The sequence below is a fragment of the Hippocampus guttulatus genome, chromosome 14, assembly GCF_054856545.1.
Source record: "Hippocampus guttulatus isolate MCC_2025c chromosome 14, RoL_Hgut_1.0, whole genome shotgun sequence".
Lineage (NCBI taxonomy): Eukaryota > Metazoa > Chordata > Actinopteri > Syngnathiformes > Syngnathidae > Hippocampus > Hippocampus guttulatus.
Window position 1 is genome coordinate 13335692 of NC_141274.1, and position 21639 is coordinate 13357330.

The 21639-nt window shown below is 44.3% G+C and overlaps 3 protein-coding genes across 8 annotated transcripts; 1 reads left to right on the top strand and 2 right to left on the bottom strand.

Annotated features, from left to right (window-relative positions):
• Positions 1-777: 777 nt before the first annotated feature.
• On the bottom strand, positions 778-6107 carry prpf38b (pre-mRNA processing factor 38B). 2 transcript variants are annotated; one of them, XM_086128297.1, is made up of 8 exons: positions 5910-6107; positions 4799-4867; positions 4444-4595; positions 4293-4367; positions 3117-3160; positions 2988-3046; positions 2122-2357; positions 778-1966 (listed from the first exon to the last, which is right to left on the bottom strand). In XM_086128297.1, the coding sequence occupies exons 1-8, from the start codon at positions 6105-6107 to the stop codon at positions 1312-1314; spliced, it is 1488 nt and encodes a 495-aa protein (XP_085984423.1). In that variant the 3' UTR covers positions 778-1311. The 2 variants fall into 2 exon arrangements, with proteins under 2 accessions (XP_085984423.1, XP_085984422.1); XM_086128296.1 differs by lacking the exons at positions 2988-3046; positions 3117-3160 and having other exon boundaries at positions 4307-4367.
• On the top strand, positions 5419-21193 carry LOC147195203 (mitochondrial adenyl nucleotide antiporter SLC25A24-like). 5 transcript variants are annotated; one of them, XM_086128294.1, is made up of 12 exons: positions 5422-5749; positions 7689-7790; positions 15922-16064; positions 16182-16308; positions 17255-17342; positions 17548-17659; positions 18936-19094; positions 19171-19323; positions 19404-19511; positions 20019-20186; positions 20260-20410; positions 20730-21193. In XM_086128294.1, exons 3-12 carry the CDS (start codon positions 16035-16037, stop codon positions 20909-20911), a joined length of 1278 nt encoding a protein of 425 aa, XP_085984420.1. In that variant the 5' UTR covers positions 5422-5749; positions 7689-7790; positions 15922-16034; the 3' UTR covers positions 20912-21193. The 5 variants fall into 5 exon arrangements, with proteins under 5 accessions (XP_085984421.1, XP_085984420.1, XP_085984418.1 ...); XM_086128295.1 differs by lacking the exon at positions 15922-16064 and having other exon boundaries at positions 5419-5749; XM_086128292.1 differs by lacking the exons at positions 5422-5749; positions 15922-16064 and adding an exon at positions 6326-6441.
• Positions 6873-14374, bottom strand: eeig2a (EEIG family member 2a). Its single transcript, XM_086128298.1, has 11 exons — positions 14146-14374; positions 12796-12916; positions 12434-12463; positions 12100-12216; positions 11858-11904; positions 9894-9997; positions 9373-9453; positions 9076-9283; positions 8785-8921; positions 8118-8181; positions 6873-7976 (listed from the first exon to the last, which is right to left on the bottom strand). Exons 1-11 carry the CDS (start codon positions 14286-14288, stop codon positions 7934-7936), a joined length of 1095 nt encoding a protein of 364 aa, XP_085984424.1. The 5' UTR covers positions 14289-14374; the 3' UTR covers positions 6873-7933.
• Positions 21194-21639: the final 446 nt, after the last annotated feature.

The window sequence follows — 21639 nt, forward strand, 5'->3', positions numbered from 1 at the left end:
TGACACACGTCAAACCACGCTTCTCCGTCACGTGACTCATTACGCTAAAAACAAAACGCCAGAGCTTGCTAAATGAGTAAAATAAACTGCTGGAGATCGCAAATGACGGCGGCCTCAAAAGTACGTTCGAGACAACAACGCTGCCGGTGTTCTGGATTCAAGTTATGGCTGAACACTCTGAGATCGCCACAATAGCACTGTTGCCATTTCCGACATGCTACCTGTGTGAGGCGGAGGTTTTGTGCAGCAACTGCGACTAAAACAAAATGACAAGTAGACTCGACATGAAGCACACACTTCAGGTGTCATTTTCTCCTATTACCCCGAGATTGGACCGCCCGCACCGATTCAGCATTGTGGTGAGTTGAGATTTTCATGCACTTTGAATTTGTGTTGTATCGTATTTTGAAGGCATTAAGACCGTAGTGATCGGAGTGTTGCAGCCAAATTGGACGCTCCTCGTGTTTATCTCGAAAACCCCCCAGTGTTCATGCAGCTCTTAGCATATTATTTTGTAGTATTTATCCGTCACACCTTAAATGCCGATCCGTGAAAATATTGTCTGATATAAACCGGTCCGTGGGGCAAAAAAGGTTGTGGACCCCTGCATTAGTCCTAAAAAGTCACGTATCGGGGATATTCCAAATTTAAAGTGTTTCATCTAAATGTGTGTTGAAAAAAAATATTTTCAGTGTGTTCTTAAAAAAACATGGCTTTTGCATGGCTAGTGACATAATCCTTCCATTTGTCCTGAACCAGAAAAAAAATGTGTTCCCATTGTTCAAAAAAGTATTTTATTAGAAAACAAAACGCAACAGAGCAACAACTCAAGACACATGACAAGCTGTGGTCTCAGCTGCACCCTTTGCAAACTCTACTTGAAGGGATTAAAACATTCTCAGGTGGTCTCCAGAATCAGGAACGGAATCCCTCAGATCAGTTGTGAAGTACACAGATGCATCGACATTTCGTTTATGCATTTATTTATTTTTTAGAAATCATGTTATGTGGCTAAATATGGTAGCATTTAGCTCGGCCTGACTGTTCCCACCACATGGATGATTGCAACTCCTGCCACCGATGTGTCGACAAGTCTCAGAAACATGAGATATATACAAAAATCATATTTTCCAGGGGCCGAAACGATGAACCGTACGAAATTAAAACGCCACCCTTCCAATGTCAAGTGAGGACTAACGACGGCTTAATAGGACGTGAAAAAAAGCAAAAACCAAACGACGATTCCGGGTGGCATTCAGTCTATGAGACAAGAAGTGGATTTCAAAAAAAAAAAAAATGTAGCAAGTGACATTACTCAACGCTGGGACTCCTTCGCCGCTCGCCGTGTTTGCTGTGGTCGTTACTGGCCTCTCGCAGGTGATGGCTCCGCTCTCGGCTGCGACTGCGTTTATGCGAACGTTGTTCTCCGTCTCGTTCTTTCTCTCCGCTGTGGCTGCCGTCGCGCTTCCTGCTCTTCTCCTCGCCGCCGCTCTTGTGCCGCCTCTCCCGGCTGTGACTCCGGCTCGACTTTTTGGCCTTGCGCTCTTCCCTGTGCCTGTCCCTGTCATCTTTGTGTCTCCTGTCGTCGCTTTCTCCTTTGCTCTTCCTCTCCCTGGACCTGTCCCTCTCGGCGGGTCGCTCCCTGTGATGGTCCCGCTCCTTCCTCTTGCTCCTATCGTCACCTCCGTCCCGCTCCTTGTCTTTGCGCTCGCTCCGTTTGTCCCGGCTGCTGCTGCGGCTCCGTCGCCGCTCGCGTCGATCTTGGTGGTTTCGTTCTGCGCTGCGGGATCGTCTCCTCTCCCTGTCCCTATCGCGCTCCCTGGCATCCCTCTCCTTCCTCTGACGCTCCCGCTCCCTCTCCAGCTCGCGGTCGTAGCTGGGGCCATGGCGGTCTCGTTCGCGATGGTGACTCCGGCTCCTCGACCGCTTCGGAGAGCGTCTGGGGCTCGGTGTCCGCCTGGGGGTCCTGGGAAGAACGCCGCCGTTAATAACAAGGCCCGGCTCCGGGCTAAAGAGTTCAAGAAATTATCTTTCAATTTGTTTTGGGAAATTATGAGACGTTTCGTTCAAGCATGCAAATATTTTGAGACAGGGATTCCATCCGACAAGTTTCTAAATGACCTTGAGGGCCGACGGTCCCCTTGTCGCCCCGGCTCGTCGAAGGCCTCTTCCTCCTCCGGCGGCTCTTTCTGAGGCACCTTCCGAGGCCTGCTCTTCATCTGTTGGTCGATGCTCTTCTGCACAGGCACCGGGATGCGGGGGAACAGAGTGGAGAACCACTCCAGTTTGGTGAGGAAGGAGCGCAGCATCTCGCCGACGGTCATCACGCAGCCACCGCCGGCCTTCACGTCCAGCTCCTGGAATCAAACGGTGGCGGGCGGCCCGACAGGAAACTGCTTAACAAATCGGTAGGGCACGTTGTTGTCATTGTTGCATCAACTCAAAAAAAAAAAAAAAGGCAATATGTGATGGCCAAGTACTGAGCCTTCACCTCTGTTCATCTAGCTTAATCTCTCTAGTCAAATGTGTCTGCCTTTAACTTTTACCACATGGAGGGGGGAAAACAGGATTAAGTGTCACACATGGTTTGGCTCATCTAAACTGTCTAGCATACATCTGTGCTCACAACAGTGAAGCACTGGCGATGGTAAAACGTTAGCAGATTAGTGACACCCCATCTGGCTCGCCACAAAGTATGTTCATCTACTTTTAGACTGAGAGTAGATGAGGCGAAGTAATCTGAGCACATTGAGCTCCGTTCCTCACTTTACTAAAATGAGAGAGAAAGAAACATGAGCTGCCTCCTCCTCCTCCTTGCCTCCTCAGCATAATGGGAGTCTCGCGGAGCTTGTGACGAGACAACAGGCCACACTGGAAGCACAGATGTGGGCAGGGGGAGGGGGAGGGGGGGGGCGGCGAGGGCACCCCTCCCTCGCTTGAAATGGTCGTTAACTTTGTATGGTAGAGAACAGCCGCTTTGCACTCACACACGCAAACCAACAGTGCTGAGATACACTATCCAATTCACCTGCAGCACAATGGGCATCTAAAGAAAAAAACAGGGCAATTAACCAGTTGTTTAGAATTCGGAATGAGAGAGATAATGTGAATATTTCAATTCAGTAGAATGCAGAAAAGCAAGAGAGGCCTGGTTGCACACCTAGAATCAAACACGTAACACCGAGCACGTCATTAGGTACAGCTGAACAATTTCGCGACGTCCGATGGAAGAGCCGCGTCACGCGAACGAGAGCGTCGAGTTGCCCGTTGTGAGCGCGGGTTAGCGGCTTGCTGTTAACTAGCTAACCCGCGGGTGTCAAACTCCGGTCCTCAAGGGCCACTGTCGCGCATGCTTTCGGTCTTTCGCTCCTCTTAACACACCAGATTCAAATGATCAGCTCATCGGCAAACTCGCAGAAACCTGATAATGATCCTAATCATTTGAATCAGGCGTGTTGAAGGAGGCGAAACGGCTAAAACTGGAGTATGGGCGTCGGCGATCGCCCATCGCCGCTTGTGAATAATTGTATTACGTTTATTTAGTTATGGTTTGTTCAGTAAAAGTGATCAAAACTGCACTGGCAAATAATAATTTTTTTTCAGTCGTGTTTGGTGTAAAAGGTTTGAGACCCGCTGTTAGCTGTCAAATTAAAATGTTCTTGTTATCGTGAATTTTGTTTATGTCGGCTACAATCATCAGAATTAGAAAATCAATTAACCTGAACTACAGACAAGCACCCCCGAATACCCCCTAAAAAATATTCTAATTTATTGAGAATGAATTGAGGCCAATATAGAAGGAAATTATGAGTTCAGTTATTATATTCTATCTCATTACGATTGTACAGCTACACCTCGTAACGTGCCCAGTGAGTGCAACAACACTGCTTGCTACATGATAAGAGGTTTGAATGTGTGCATCAATACAATTGCCAATTACAGAGAACTCTTTGGTGCAACTAGTCCTGGTCAAATCTTTACAAAAGCATATGGACATGCCTTAAAAAAATAAAATAAAATAATAATAATAATAAATTACACATGACTAGCTCTGCGTCATTTAAGGTACTTACCCTGACAACAACCAGCAGCGTGGAAGTGAGCAAGTAACCTAGCTACTCAGGTTTACAGGACAAAACTGCGAATAATTAAGCCAAATGAAGGCAAAGGTGAAAAATCAGCTATGAGCATCACAGAAGGAGAGGGGGTGACGGGTAGGGGGGACGGGGGTCAGTCTCAACGCATGGATCGCATGTGTTTAATGAAGAGAAATAGAAACATAAAAGTATTACCAGGCGTGACATACCTCCTCATCATCCATGAATCCGTCATACCAGTCGATTAAATCGGCTGGGGGCTGCGTGTATCTGAACAAGATTCAAGAGCGCGTCAAAAACCAAGACCTCGGGGTATTTGCGCGGCGGCAATGACCGACAAGCGTACCGTATGTACATGAAGCCGAGGGCTCTGATGTAGGGCGAGTCGGTGTGCGTGATGAGGCCCATCAGCTGCTTGCGTGTCAGCTTGAGCGTAAACAGTTTGTATAGTAGACAGAAGGCCGTTGACACAATGCCACCTGTGCCAACTCCTCGAACCTAGAGGGGATTGAGTCCAAAACTATTTATCGGCTGCGTTGTGGCACACTAAAACAGTCTATGTATGGCAAACATTAACTGAATATTTTATGATTGGAAGTCGTTTCAACTTAGTAACGTCATCCTATAATATCAGTGAGGCAAGGGAGGACTGCAAGAGGGTTAAGGATGGGGAAAAGAAAAAGCACGTACTTCTCACTTACCCCTCCGCACATTCCAGTCTGACCTGCAGTCTTTCTGCTTCCTTTCTCCCATGGCTCAACGTGAGTCACCTGCAAGTTCAGGAAATAGATGGATGGATGACCTACTGCCCACACCATCATTCGCACAAATTATGTTTGTTTGCACTATTTAAGTCAAGTTTGTAAGGCCAATGATGCTATTTTGGACACGTCAACACTGAGAATTTTGGCCTGTACCAGCTCATAGAACGATACTTTTAACTGAAACTTGTGAATCATTCAGAGAAGGGTTTCTCCAAGTAGCAGACAAAACAAAAGCATTGAGGAAATATGCTGAAAAGTAATTTATTGTACAGCTTTACTGTAATTTAAAGGCCTTATCTGACTACATTCTATGTATGTGATACTACAGGGGTCCCCAACCGCCGGGCCAAGGACCGGTACCGGTCCTCGGGGCATTTGGTACCAGGCCGCACAATAAGAACTTACATTAATTCCGTCGTATTTATTTTGGAATACGAAAGATATTTTATTTTGAAAAAAAAAAACGGATTCTCCGTTACATCCGGCTGTGTCACTTGACACACGTCAAACCACGCTTCTCCGTCACGTGACTGATTACGCTAAAAACAAAACACCTGAGCTTGCTAAATGAGTAAAATAAACTGCTGGAGATCGCAAATGACGGCGGCCTTAAAAGTACGTTCGAGACAACAACTCTGCCGGCGTTCTGGATTCAAGTTATGGCTGAACACTCTGAGATCGCCACAATAGCACTGTTGCCATTTTCGACATGCTACCTGTGTGACTGTGAGGCGGGGGTTTTGTGCAGCACCGGCGACTAAAACAAAATGACGAAGTAGACTCGACATGAAGCACACACTTCAGGTGTCATTGTCTCCTATTACCCCGAGATGGGAGCGCCCGCTAGCAGAAAATCAAGCTCGGCGCTCGCACTGATTTAGCATTGTGGTGAGTTCAAGTTCATACACTTTGAATTTGTGTTGTATCGTATTTTGAAGACCCCTGCTTTAAGCTACTCGAACCATGGTAGCACTTAGCGACGCGCTAGCCTAGCCTACCCAGCTGCGGTTAGCCAACAAGCATGCAGATTAGCATCAGCTAACGTTACCTTGAAATAGATTTCGTCCACAACTTCGTGGTAAGTCTTAAGCTCATACAGCTGAACTTTGAAATACGGCGAGGACAGGACATTAGTAAGAATCATCGGGTTGAGGTTCATAGTCTTTTCGTTGCCCCACAGGGGCAATACGTTGCCATGTTTTCCGGACGCGGGCTTGCTCACGGCCTGGTTCCCCATGTTAGCCATGTTGGCTAAATCCCGCGACGCCGAGCTTCTCAAGGACGGTTGGACTCCTACCAGTTACAAATCCATCTGTTTTACTTCAGTCCAATCCCGATTGTTGCCAATCTGGCGAGTTATCGATACAAAATCGTTGGCGAATGGACGATAACAATTGAGCGCCGTCGATGTTAGAGCTAATGCCCTGCCTGTGATGATGCGAAGTGGAACCGGAACTGGATAGTGGGGAGGTGGTGCAGTGCTGTCGCGCATACGTCAACGTGGGATGGTAGGGCGCATATTTCTGGTTATATTTCTGTGGAATATTTTGAAGTTGGATTTAACTACAACTGGATGTTCTGTAAGTATCATGCCTCTGTAATTTTAACACACATCTCAACGACTGCCTTTCATTTTCTGTGCGGCTGACAACGAAGCAGACAGACGGGTGACCGGATCTCTTGCTCGAACGTAACCAATTGCAAAGATTTATTTTTTAAATTGTGACATGCTAGACTAATTTAAAAAACATACAGCAACGACTTTGTCTATATAATTCAATACATTTTACCGCAGCAATTATTTTGCTTTCGCTCTTATTTTGCGCATGCGACGTCAGTATCATAAGGCGTGCGCAGTCATGATCCCAACGGTTAGAGTTCCATCTTTTTTTAAAAAAAAATTTCAGCGGTTGAGTCCGTTTTATGAGAAATAAAACATTAAGTTTCAGTATCTGGAAGCCCAAAGCGTCATTGGGTTTAAACGTATTTAAACAGTAAAAATACCGACACAAAATATTAAACGTTTTATTAATCATACATTTCTGTGGAGTGAATCAAAATGACATTACCGGTACTTACAGTGCTAAACATGACAGTACAACCATGTACAGTATTTTCTTTTCGTAACTGCAATAAACACTGATAAAAGCCATAATTTGACCATTGCTGCCAATACTCTATACTATTTTAAGACTTCAAAAATGTGACTTGATCATAATGAATGCGTGGTTGTGTATTTAGATTTTCATACTTTATTTTGCACAGCTAGGAACTTTACATGAAGATATATTCTGTGAAAAGTTAAGCTTTTTCAAATCCATTTCTCGGTACAGTATACCATAAAAATTGACTTGAGGGACATTCAAGGTTTGCTAACAACTCTTGCTATATACTTTGTTGAGCATTATCTATTAAGATTAATTAAAATAATACTTTAAATAAAAACAATTTATGACCATTCGTGTTAAACATTTTGACTGCATTGTTACAAGACAGTAATTTACCTGTGACAAAATTACATTACTTACATTAAATAAATATAGAGTCCATAGAACATGTCACACCCCCTTCACTTATCACCTTCAAGCATTGGCTTTGCAGTCGCAAGGGTCAGAACAGGGATAATGAAGAATAAAACATGGGTGAAATGCCTTGATGTTTTATGAAATAAACGACTCGGAAATGGTAGCTTATCCATTCGCTCACAAAACACCAGTAAAAGATGCAAAAACATAGTGGAAATGACACATGCACTCAAAAAATGTAAAGCAATGCTGAATAGTTTTGCATTCATGACATTAATAACCTTTTCTTGAACTGTACAAAGATTCCAGGATCACTGATTCCTGCTCAGCTGCACCCCCCTGCACACAGTGGCCTTCAACTGCACTTGTTGGACACTAGAGGGACTTCCTGGTCTACAGATGCTGTAGGTATTCCCGTACTGTCCTGTCCTGTACACAACTGCTGCCTTTTCGTGGAATGAGCAGCAGGCGATTTCTGACGCCGCTTCCGAATGCATCAATGTAATTAATACGGCACCCTTCACGATGGTCACGCGCTTCTTAAAGCTCAATGCTTGATCACCACCTGCTCAAATGCTCCAGCTGCGACCCTGAAAGAAAAGGCCACACATATTTCACATTCCAAAAAATGAGGACACGCTCGTAAAAATGGTTGGAATTAAACCTTACGATACGATTGGACTTAATTCATGAAATGGGGCACACACATTGCAGAGTTACATAACACCCACCGAATGTGCTGGCTTCCCAAAGCCGTGCTCCCGCCAGGACCGACAAACAATCGGAGTCCTTCCTCTGTGACAAGACGCACACAAATACATTACAATATGTAAATGCCATGGCAAAAAATAACTTGAAATGAAAATAGTTGGCGACTGCGCCCCACATCATGTGACTGATGTGCTGCAATTGAAAAACCTGACCCTGTATCGGGTTTTGGGGCGCTACTGCACTGCATTATTATTATTATTATTATTTTTTTTTTGCTGAACCACAAAAACATTGCGAGATTGTCAAGGATGAAGCAGATTCCCACAAAGAGAGGAAACGGGCCCTAATTGAGTTTTTTAAAATTGTTTCAGTCCAGGGTATGTCCCACGATGCCTCAAAGGGTTCACCAACAACTCTGAACAGGACGAGCCTTATAAAACAATGGATGGACGTGTGGATCTTAATATGAAAAATGTAGTGATCGCATGATGCAAGTTAAAAAGGGTTCTTTCTGTAAAATCTATGCTTTAAATGAATAACGTCAGTTCAGCATCCAAGCTGTCCATTTTCTGCCTCGCCACAGCCGGCAGAAAATCTCATGCAAGTGCACCGAGACGGCGCATCACTTTAACGTAATTTGATTCCATCAGCAGGATGCTAGCTGACTTCCCAGTTTTAAGTACACACCCTCCGTACTGGAGTCCAAGATACTGTGACTGAAATCCTGGCCCTGCAGGATTTTGTCAATGATGTCGTCTGCGTTGACCCTGGTGTCGTTTACCCTCGTCAGCTGATTCTCCATTGAGTTCTGCTTGACTGGATGTCTAGTTGGCAGACAAGAACAAGGTGGGATATTGTGTAAATCTGCTCGATGGGACATTCAACGTTCAAGTGTTTATTGACTTCAAAACACAAATTCCGGATGGATCATCCTTGTGCGCATATTCACGTGTTCATTCGGGCGGATGTGTGTGTTACCTTGACGTTTTGGCACTTGCGGAGTTCTGTTCTGTAGCGTGATGGCAGCTCGCGGGGTTTGGCGGAGAGGACCGGCTCTCCTTGTCTGCTCTTTCTGTTTGCTGCTCGCTGGGCTCCGGGATACTGTCGATGCCTAATGAGGCAGAACCACCTGACGCGTTCCTTCGATGTCTCAGATCTGGTGAGCTGGAATGATTTGAACTGTAGCCTGTAAAATAAGATTAGATGGAGGAGATGAGAGGGAATACTGTATTTGTCACGGGGAGAATGTGTGTGCGTGTGTGTGTGTATATGTACCCGAAACTTTGGACTGTTGACTGGTGTAGCTAGATGTTCTGGTGTGACCACTGGGAAGCCTTTCCTCTAGAACTGGAGTCGCTGAGGAGAGCAAAAATCAGCATTTTAGTAAGACCTGAAAATTCTTTACTTTGTCTGATCCTAACGTAAGTCTTCCTCAACAAAGTATATAATCGTGCTATATTGTGTTTACAGTCTTGTGTGGATTTTGTTCAATCAGGCAGTGTTGTTTATTCATTCAGCTCCTTCACACTACTTTTAATTAATGTTTCATAATCATGATCTGCAACGATGGTATCCTGTTGAGATCCACCACCCGACTGTCAATGTCAGTTCCAGATTTTCTCTTTGAAGAAGCCCCCTTTTAAAAAGTGGATGGCATTTTCCTCTGCAACGGCTATAGCGGCCTCTGCTGCCGCAAGTGGTAAAAGGCAGGATGCTGAGGCCATCTGTTTTAACGTCAGGGTGGTCAGGAGTTTTACATTTATGGCTTATTAGAGGCTGTTTGTGTGTGTCGGTACCTGTTAGCGAATGGGATGCGTGCATGTCTCCTCCCTTACGCTCCTCGAGGAGACATTCTGACTCAGCCTGCGGTATACCCAATGTCATGGCTGTGGATGAGGGCCTGCAAGGAGAGCGAGACGTTTTCTTTTTGAAAAGCAGATCATTAGATGATGGACCACAGTTGACTTTCAAGTTGTTGTCATTTTTAAACAATGTAAAGCGTGTCAAACCGCCGCCATGTTAAAATCTTTACCTTGACAGGCGTCTTTTTTACTACTATTTGAAGAATTAGTAGAGCAGACGAAAAACGCATTACCGTCTTTGGCGGGGCGAGACGATAGTCACTAAAATACGTCACGACTTTCCTTTCTGGTACGAGCATGAATACGCGTTAAGTTAGAAGTGGATGATTCATGAGTGGATTTCAATTGTCGTAGCTTGAGTACCACGTGCTGCAGCAGACACGAATAGATGGGCCACACCCTTTATTTCCTTCTGTGTTGCTATGTTCAACACACGAATGAGCAGGGTGGGGAAGCGGAGTCAGGAATGCATCATAATTCCATTGCGCGGTGCTATAAATCCATCACATGCAGTGAGTAACACCGAGTGGGATGCGTGACTGGGCTGCCACTAGTTGACACTTTGGGCAGGCAGTTCCTTGGCTGCAACTTATTTACAGGGTCTTCCAACCCCCCCCCCCCCCTAAAAAAATAGGGCAAAAATAGAAAATGGGAATGTGCAACTTCAGATATTGCCCAATAATATCACTTTGACAAAAAAAAAAGGAATATAAAATAACATGAAGGCAAATTCTCCCACAAGAACTGGTCTCGAATGACTGTTCTTTGATTACACTTTGCACAAGAGTCTGGCATGCAGAGAGGGCTTGACTTCCTTGGTATTGATCTTATCACTTTATCAGCTGTCGCAAAAGAACACGAATAACCGCTGGGCGCGTTATCAGCTCTCAGATAAAATCTGAGGATCAAAATGATACTTTGATCTCGTTGGGTAATTTTCACATCAGAAAACAGAAAGTGCGTCAGTGAATTGACAGACAGGATGTTGCTCCGATTTCTAGAACATGCAGCAGGATGCCCCTAAAGGCTGAAGAATTTGGACGCACGTGATACATGCAAATCTGGCTTCTCGATACGATCGAAGCAATGTTATTGAAGGAAAAAAAAATATACATCACAAAGTCCGCTATGCTGAGATTGAAGCGCAGAGACTTAATTTGAGTCAAGTTGCCATACGTTGTACAATTGTATGCAGGTTGTGTAATGGATCATGACAAGTTTCTCTCTCCCAACTAAAAGCTATGCCTCAAAAGGTGAGTAGTTTTATTTTGTCTGCATTATGCAGTCAGTGATGTCTCCACAAGTATTTTTCTACGACAATGTTAAAAAACATTGTCTGTATCGTTATGTTGTATGATGGTGACAGTTGAATGAAGCCAAGTGTTAGCCTAATGTTATTATTTGCTATGGGAAAGATTGCCTTAAAAGAAATTCCATTTTCCGAACCGCTTGATCCTCACTAGGGTCGCGGGGGGTGCTGGAGCCTATCCCAGCCGTCTTCGGGCAGTAGGCGGGGGACACCCTGAATCAGTTGCCAGCCAATCGCAGGGCACACAGAGACGAACAACCATCCACGCCCACACTCACACCTAGGGACAATTTAGAGCGTCCAATCAACCTGCCATGCATGTTTTTGGAATGTGGGAGGAAACCGGAGCACCCGGAGAAAACCCACACAGGCCCGGGGAGAACATGCAAACTCCACACAGGGAGGCCGGAGCTGGAATCGAACCCGGTACCTCTGCACTGTGAAGCCGACGTGCTAACCACTGGACTACCGGGCCGCCCTTAAAAGAAATTCAAAAAATAAATAAAAAGTTGTAACCCCCCCTTGACAATTATACTTAAAAGAATTTCAAATTAGATTTATGAACTGGAGTCAAAGAGGGCATCCTCACGTTTTAAAACAGGGGTCCCCAGACATCAGTTGCGTTGTGATGACAACCTGGAAGATGAGATAAATGTCAACTGGGAGGATGATGAACAATCGCCTCGATCAGAAGAAGGGGAACATTTTAGGACACGTTCTTTCTTTTGGGCTATTGCGAATTCTGCAGCACATGACCAAACTGCATTTCAGTCGAGCACCAACGACGGGTATGATGGTTTTGAAAACAATCTTGACAACTTGGCGTGATACCTTAAGAATTGAATTGTCCTGTCTGGTTTTCTTGGTATCATATCCCTCCAGGAGACATCTTCTTGTCGTGCTGCCTGAGCCAGCAAACTCGGACAGGTTTAAATCAGCAAAGCCCAGCTGCACGTGGTAGACGAGGCAAAATTCGTTACTTGTTAACAGCGTGGATTCTGAATTACAGATACAGTATTTCAATCAGTAAGCCGGAACTGTACATAAAAGCAGTCACGGTGTGAAAAGTACACCGAAGGCCTGCTGTTGACCGCTAGCTTGCGTAAAGGGAGTGATAACATTGTTCCAATTGGATTATTGATTCTGAAGCTCATGGAAGAAATACCTTTGCAAATGATTTCCCACCCTTCAATTCCTGGAATGACAAAAACACCAGAATTAGTTAGCATACCTAAATTGATTTTATTATAGAGCACGAGCATCTATGGGTTACATAACTTTTGAATCAACTTTCCTAGAACATCACAGTGGTGCCAGATTTACACTATAAACCCACTATGTCACCCACCCCTGCTCAACGCGATGACTTTGGGATCCTGGTTCCAAAATTAACATTGCTTCTTAACTTGCGTCATGATTTTTATTACTCGACACTTTCAATTCTCACTTCCGGCATTTTTGTCACATTGACAGAATGAATCTTGGGGCCCGATAAATTAATCTTGGGGCCCGATACCTGACACTTACCTTGCGCACTGACACCCGACACACACATGGATCCAGTACACCTGTCCGGGCATTGGCGCTCATCTTACACATGAAGGAGAAGCGTTTCCTCCAGCGCACGCAGTTGGCTTGGACAGGCTCCCTGGAAAGAAAGCAGATTGAAAAACTTGACTCGGACTCACCACAGGAAGGGATTCGAATATTCATATTCACGGTTCTAAATGGCATTCACATGAAAATCACGATTCTGATTTTATATATACATGCGATAAGAGCCCCCGCAACTAAAACGACAGCTTTGAAAATAGAGTGTACAATCTGGTTTGTCTGAGCAAACCATTACCTTGGTGATGTTTTGACGACTAACGATGGATTTGGCAAGAGTTACGTCTCAGCTCGTTTTTCCGCAGTGACTCATATTGGCTGTACGCAACAGATGAACCGTTTTTTTTTTTTTCAAAGGAAGGAAGTTATTTTATTTTGGTTATCACCATGGAGTCCCTAAACTGTCCGCACATTTTGCCTTTAGAAAAATGTGTGACTAAACCCAGGGCCTCGGAACTGCAAAGCAGAATTGCTAACCACTAGGGACCTGCGCTGCTGTGTTATAATAAGAATAAGTATTCCATTGTAAATTCTGCCTTGTACAATTAGTAAAGTTAAAGTATTCCCTTGCAACCACATACAATAACTCGTTAAAGTACCTCCTTGTACAATAAGTAAAGCTTAAGTATTCCCCTGTCCGCTCATACAATAAATTAAAACACTTGCTTGCCTTGTACACTTACATAATAAATACATGAATGTACTCCATTGCACCCTTTCACAAAAGTATGTTAAAGAATTCCTTTGTACACTGGTACAAGTTAAGATACTCCCTTGTACAAGTAGGTTGAAGTACTCCCTCGTACAATACAATACATCGTTACATTTAGTCAGTGGAATAGTTAACGTACGAAAGTAAGTTAAAATATTTCCTTGTACCCTCGCAAAATAAATTTAAAACTTGCTTGAACCCTTTTTAACGCAATCCCGTGTACAATAAGAAACGTTGTATTCCCTTGTACCTACGTTATTGTTAATTTAATATAAAAAGTAATGAGTGTTATTTTAATAAACTAATAGGTCACAAACATCGTATTTAGTGTTACGTGGCATGACAGTAATTCTGTTACCAAGTGCTGTATTTTTCAATGTAATTCTCAAACATCAGCTACTAAAAGCTAAACGGTTACTTTTGACCAAGCATCAACTCCTCCCTCCATTAAAGAAACAAGTTTTACGTCAAGAACAAAACAAATCGAAATATTTTTGACTGACGTTAACTAAGTGACGGGCTGCGAAAACGGCTGCCAACAACCCCAAACTTACCGAGAAGACTCTTGGACGAAGGATCCGTGTACGAGGCGAACTTTGCAAAACAAGACACCGTTGACGAATGGAACTGACGACAGCTCCTCCAAGTCGAAGTCCACTTTGAATTCGAATCTCTTTTTCATGAGAAAGAACGACATGCTGCGTCAAGTGGACGAAAAGGCAGCCAGCCGGATAGGACAGGACAGGATTTTCTCAACCGACTGCTGCCCCCTCAGCTGTTCAAAACCTTTTCAAAGTTCATACGGGCTTCTCCTTCCCACCCAGTTCATGCCCATTGAGACACTCGTGACGTATCATCATTTCGTTGGCTGCAACGCTTGACAACAAACTTTATTCACTTCTCGAAATTTGAATCTCGCTACACGAGGAGTTTGCTCAAACATTGTACAGTAGTTGCATTTCGGCCTCGACGCTCCATTCTGTCACAGAAGTCATAAGAAGCAGCTCGCCGTCACAAAACGAATTCAAAATGTGACGCGACTGCAACGTCTGCAGCCCCATTTAAAGTTCACGTTAAACAAAAAACAAAAACATTGCAGGTATGCGGGTAAACGTTTAACTAAAGGTCCACCTCAGTTAGTGGCGTATTTTGTTTTTACAGAGCACTCAGACAATTCTTCCCGTTCAAAGGTAAAAATTCCCAGTAATTATTGTTTGTAGTTTGCATGGGTGTCGAACTGTACTGCATCATCCTGGGGCAAACGTGCACATTTTCGGGGGCAGGTGCTAAAGCCCTCCTTCCCCAAAAAGGTCCCCCCATCGCCAATGATTGGGGCATTTCGGTGGGGGTGGAGGGCGCACATTCACGTTTTTCTGTTCAATAATGCGTGCGCGCGCACGCACACACACACACACACACACGCACACATTAACACGCAAAAGGGAATTTGACATGTGAAATATAAATATTTACACACGCGCACACACAACCACACAAAGATTTGGTCTTCTCGCTGTTCATTTCCATTCAAATTGTGTGTTTTCATGAACCCATGTCTGCTTTTTCCTGTACGTAAAGAAATAAATGTAACATCTTGACTTTAAAAAAATCCTATGGGGATCATTGAAATGATTATTTTATATTTTACATTAAAAAAATGTCACAGCACATAAAAAAATGTCTAAATGTGCAGTGGTGTCCTCTTTCAGAAGCAGGCAATGTTTTCACTCAAAATTGAAAACTATTGAGGCTAAAAATCGTTGCTAAATCCAGCAGCGTCAGTGCTAACTCAGCGGCAATTTGCAATGAAACACCGCCGCCTAGCGGCCACCAACCGCGTTGCACTTAAAGAAACCTTACACTTTCAAACGTCAAGTCTGTGGCGATGGATAGAGAGATTAGGCCAAACGTTTCCCGCTTCGTCTCCGTTCTCTCTCATTGGAGCACGCAAACTGGCAACTAGGAAGTTCACCTGCGGGGGACCATGCCAGAATCTTCGCGTCCACGGGTGGTGTGTGTCGGAGCGTTTTTTAGTTTAGCGTCATTGCTGTTTTTCCGCAGAAAATGCTGCGAATAGCGTCGCAGCCGTCGTAGCTCCGCCCTCGCAACTACTGCATTTCCTCCCAGGGAAGCATCGGAGCGCTTTGCGTTTGGGCTGCACTGTACATCCAATATCCGCGCAAGGATTTCAACGGTGGGTTTTTATGTTGAAGCTATAACGTCGTGGGTTGTTTCCAACATGGATTAAGAGCTATTTGGTCTCGCACGCGTCACTTGCACACGGACCTGCACCATGTTTCGGACGTTGCGAAGCGGTTTACTCCCCACAGCCCGGTGCTGGGATGCCGACAGTGAGCGGTCCTACCAGAACCTGTTTGAGAAGCTCGATGCGAATAAAGATGGCAAAGTGGATGTCGCCGAACTGCGGGCGGGCCTGAAGGCGATGGGGGTGTTCCGCCAAGGTGCTGCTCAGGTACAGCTCGGCCGGGCGCTTGCGCGAACTCCGGAGCCCTCCTCGATCGCCTCCCTTCTGCATGCATTCCATCTGGAAAGTGCTGGCAAGAATGAGCCCGTTTGTGTGTGTTTGCAGAAAATTGTGATGAGTGGTGACCAGAATAAGGACGGCAGTCTGGACTTCCACGAGTTTACCAAATATTTGAAGGAGCACGAGAAGAAACTGCGGCTAACGTTTAAGAGTCTGGACAGAAACAACGACGGTAGGAATTGCATCACCGTCAAAACACTCTGCAAGAGTTCACTCATGCTGGCACACATTCAAGTCTGGAACAAATAAGAGACCACTGCTTCCTGATCTGTTGAGATGAGTTGTTCTCCGACTGGCAACTCCCAAAATAATATAAATATTGTCATTTTGTTTCAGAAAATAAAATGACATTTGAGTACGTTGAGGTTCAAGAGCAAAACTCACATTAACCAGGTCAAATAAATATTTTATTTTGTCGCTATATATTTTTTGCGTGAAGTGAAAGAGTACTTTTTTAACTCAAATCGACAGCTGACTGCAATACTCCATTTATGGTAAAGTGATGGCAAACAAAACACAGAAGCAGACGACACTTTTGGTCTGCATTTTTTGTTTGCTACAAGCGGAGACTTTAGATTTGGCTTTAATTTCATGAATACAAGGAGGACTCAAATAGAAATTGACTATTTTATCTGAAAGTATGCTTCGAAATCATTTTGTTACATGCAGGAATACAATTTTGTGTTCTCTGTAGTAATTCTTTGAATTGATAACATTCTTATTTTTTTATATTCACAGGGCAGAAAACAACATGTGGTGTTATTTTTACTTTTGGTGTTAAAACGGGTTTGTGGCTCCTGGTGTGTGTGTTATTTTTTCTGTAGGACTATGCAAAGAGCTGTTTCAGTATTTTGCCGGGTCTTTTCATGCAACTCTTAAAATTTATGCTCGTATTTACAATTGTGCAACTTGGCTCAATACAATACAGGCTCAAATATGTATGAGCCCCCCCCCGGAAATGCAGGTACTCAGTATGAAATGGTTGTCATGTATTTTTTTTTCTGAAAACCTCCTCAAGCTTACATCACACACATTGTCAAGTTTAAAATCCATTGGGGTGCTGCATGATGACAAAGATCACTGACCCCCCCCAACTGCAATCGTTATCTTTATATCAGGGCGGATTGATGCCACCGAGATCCAGCAGTCTCTTGCAGAACTGGGCTTGGACATCAGCAAAGTGGATGCCCTGAAAATCCTGCAGAGGTTTGCCCACCAACTTGTGTGTCTATTTTTTTCCAGCTACAATGAAAATACAGTCATGTTTTCTTTTTTGGACGTTTCAGTATTTTGTAAAAGCCTATTAAAAAAAATAACAGCAGGCAACGATGAGCTGCGATATAGTGAGGCTTCACTGTCGCGTTCAACATCCCATCGCTGAATGAACTTTGCTTTTTTTCTTTCTCTCCAGCATGGACATTGATGGCACTATGATGGTTGACTGGAACGAGTGGAGAGAATATTTCCTGTTTCACCCCGCACACAACCTGCAGGAGATCATACGCTACTGGAAACACTCTTCGGTACGACTCATTTGCACACCAACGTGAAATTGAACTGGTCACTTGTGAAATGCCGTCAATCAATTTGCAATGCAATCAAGTCACGTGCCGTCACCCGTCGATCGATTATATGGATTTTTCTCTCTCCAGTAAACATTTTGGCCGCTGCTTAGAAAGACTTTGGCTGTCGAAAATAATTAGGTCAGGTCTGTTGTAGCACTCCCAGCGGCTCTTAATCCAAATTAAGTGTAGAGTGCCTGCTCAGTTATTATTAAGCGTGCGCAGCTTGAGATACATCATGTGGACAAAAGTATTGGCGCAGGGTTCGATTCCGGCTCTGGCCTTCCTGTGTGGAGTTTGCATGTTCTCCCTGTGCCTGCGTGGGTTTTCTCCAGGTACGCCGGTTTCCTCCCACCTTCCAAAAACATGCGTGGCAGGTTCATGGAACACTCCAATTTGTCCCAAGGTGTGAGTGTAAGCGCGGATCGTTGTTGGTCTCTGTGTGCCCTGCGATTGGCTGTCAACCGGTTCAGGGTGTCCCCCGCCTACTGCCTGAAGACAGCTGGAACTGGCTCCTGCATGCCCCGTGACCCTTGTGAGGATATGCGAATCAGAAAATAGATATTGTGCAAGCTTTTATAGGACTAACTCAAAAACGTGACGTGCTAGAAAAAGAGCAAAGACATTTTTAAATCAGCATCAGAAATACATTTAGTCATCAAATTTGTTGTTGACCACTGTAAATATTTTTGACCAAATATGTGCGGTTGGATAATTTCCCACTGATGATCTTTGACGGCACTTATTGCTTTAGAATCTCTGTTTTAGTTAAAAAAAAAAAAAAAAAAAAAAAGAACTAAACACATATACATCTGGTGCGTGTTTGGTTTGAGAACCAGATAGTACCGTATTTTTGTTCCTCATTATTGGACCACATGATTTGAAGTTACCTCTGCACCTCGTGTCACCAGAGGACACACTGCTTTTGCTTTTGGGAAAACACCGCTTATGTTTATGCGAAGCTCTGAAGGGTTCCGTCAACTAGAGCGCAGGTCGTTGCTTGTATTTCTTCACAGTTTGGAATCCACCATTCACCTTTAAAATAAAATGCCGCTGATTGACATAGAGCACCGTGCAGCTGTTGTGATTCTCGAGTTTACGGTGGAATCGTATTTGTCGGCTGCAGTTTGTCAAATGCTTGCAACATTGTGACATCACACTTCAGAAAAGGAAGTTGGAGGAACTTGTGAACGTCTAATCCGGAATGAAGTAATGATGTGGCCGACGTGGTCTGTAGGTGCTGGATATAGGTGACAGCCTCGCCATCCCTGATGAGTTCACTGAGGAGGAGAAGAGCTCAGGCGGTTGGTGGAAGCAACTGGTCGCAGGCGCCGTGGCGGGCTCCGTCTCTCGCACCGGTACGGCCCCTCTTGATAGATTGAAGGTTTTCATGCAGGTAAATCCACTTGAACCAAAGGTTTGTCTTTGGTTTGGATGGGGAAATGTCAACGGCGTTGTTTTATTTCATCCAGGTTCACTCCACTAAAACCAACAAAATAAGTCTGGCAAAAGGTTTCAAGCAGATGATCGTCGAGGGAGGTGTAACTTCGCTGTGGAGGGGCAACGGCATCAATGTTCTCAAGATCGCACCTGAGACGGCCATCAAATTTATGGCATATGAGCAGGTACCGATCCTCTGAGAAGCGCTTTTGTATGCAATGCGGAGATACAGTACAGCAACTTTTTTCCCCACCTTTGGTTGCAGTTTAAGAGGTTGTTATCAGGTGAAGGTGAAAACATTGAGACGCACAAAAGGTTTCTGTCTGGCTCGCTAGCTGGCGCGACTGCACAGACCGCCATTTACCCCATGGAGGTACCATTAATGTTGATTTCATTACAGTGAACCCCCTTTGAGTGAAGATATTCCAAAATAGGTGAAAATCCACGATATAAAGTACATAGACCATATGAGAAACCATTTTTTGGTTGTTGTTTTTTTAATGTGAATGGGTGGAGAAAAGTCTTGGCCAAGACTGGTTTGACCGTTAAGATGGAAAAGTTAAAAAAAAAAACAAAAAAAACGAATTATGGCCAACAGATAGCAGTGGTGAGTCTCCTGTGTATTTTTTTTATTTTTTTTTTAGCATTTGCAAAAGCTAGTTTGAGATTGGTGTAGTATTTTATAAATCAAGTGTATGGTGAAAACCTTGACAAAAAAAAAAAAGATACGAAAGGCAGTGTAGCGGGGGTGCGAATGATGAATCGCAAAAATAGTTGGGGGGTGGGGGGGACACTGTAATATTTACTGCAATAAACCGACCTCGTGCACTTGATAAGAGAGGACAGAATACATTGCTTTCTTTTCGTCTCCTTCCCAAAGGTATTAAAGACTAGACTGACACTGAGGAAAAGTGGCCAGTATTCAGGAATGTTCGATTGCGCCAAGACAATCCTGAAGAAAGAAGGTGTCAAGGCCTTCTACAAGGGCTACATTCCAAACTTACTTGGCATTATTCCCTACGCGGGGATAGACCTTGCTGTTTATGAGGTACGGAGACCGGACGGCGAATATGAATGAACAAATTCCTTCGCTGAACCTATTCGATGCATCTTTGCCGCAGAGTCTGAAGAATGCGTGGCTATCGTATCACACCAAAGATTCGGCTAACCCAGGTGTTCTTGTGTTGCTGGGATGCGGGACGATTTCGAGTACCTGCGGACAGCTGGCCAGCTATCCGCTTGCCCTCGTCCGCACGCGCATGCAAGCGAGAGGTAACGTGCTATGTGAATCGTGATGCTCAGTGAAGGTCCGTTGTGCGCTCATTAAATGGTAATATTGGTCAAAACAATTCACCCTGTCATCGTCTACCGTGTCTGTATTTTGCTTTTTGCATCAACATAGTCTGCTTGCGCATCCTATGAAAAAGATATGACGGAAGCCTAATGTTACTTCTAGGTTGGCGTCAGTCACTTTTCAGCCTAAAAAATGTCTGGGGGGGAAAATGTTTAAAGGTTGTAAGGCATTTTAGTTTCATCCTAAAATGTCGCCGCAAGCCCCACATTTTTATGCGTTTCTCTTATTTCTCCTCAGCGTCCCTGAATGCGTCAGACCAGCCCACCATGAGTTCCCTTCTCAAGAACATTGTCATCAAAGATGGCTTTTTTGGACTCTACCGAGGTATCCTGCCCAATTTTATGAAAGTCATTCCAGCTGTCAGCATCAGCTACGTCGTTTACGAGTACATGAAGATTGGTTTGGGAATCAGTAAATGACACGGCAAACAAACGAGTGTGGACACACACCCTGTTTTCGGCTGAATGACCTGAGATGGCTGGCGAAATGTGGCATGACTTCCACCAGCTTAGACTGGACCTCTGTGGTCAGACAGATGTACTGTATTGCACAAAGAATGGTCTGCTCTTAGCTAAAAGATGAATTATTTATACTTACAGCATGCTTCTTTGTCTTCCTGCTGCTGTGATAGACACTCAAATGTCCACCCTTTGCAAATGTATGTGAATGCAAACATAAAACTGTGAAACTACAAAACCAAACGGGTCGTCTCATGTGACATATTGTCATCGAGCCTAAATCAGAAACTGGTGGTTATAAAAGCCTTCTTTCAATGTTTGTTAAAAGCAATCTTTGATAGGCTCCAGCACGCCCGCAACCCTGAGGATGAGCGGATTTGAAAATGAATGGATGGATTTTGCGGAATGTATCACTTGCTCGAATGGAGGTTTTTTTTTAAATTTATTTTTGCCTTTTGAAATGTCCTTGCTGAAGCACCGTAGTTAACACCAAACCAAACGGCAGTGTGTGGGGGGAGAGCATAGACATACATAAAAGCTACGCCAGCTATGCCAATTGTACGTCAACATCGCCGCCATTATGGATGTTACAAAGTGGAGCCCTCGTTTAATATGCCACATGCACTCAGAGCCAGGTCACATAGGAGGACTGAGCGATGACGATGTGAATTATAAATTCCTTTTGTGGG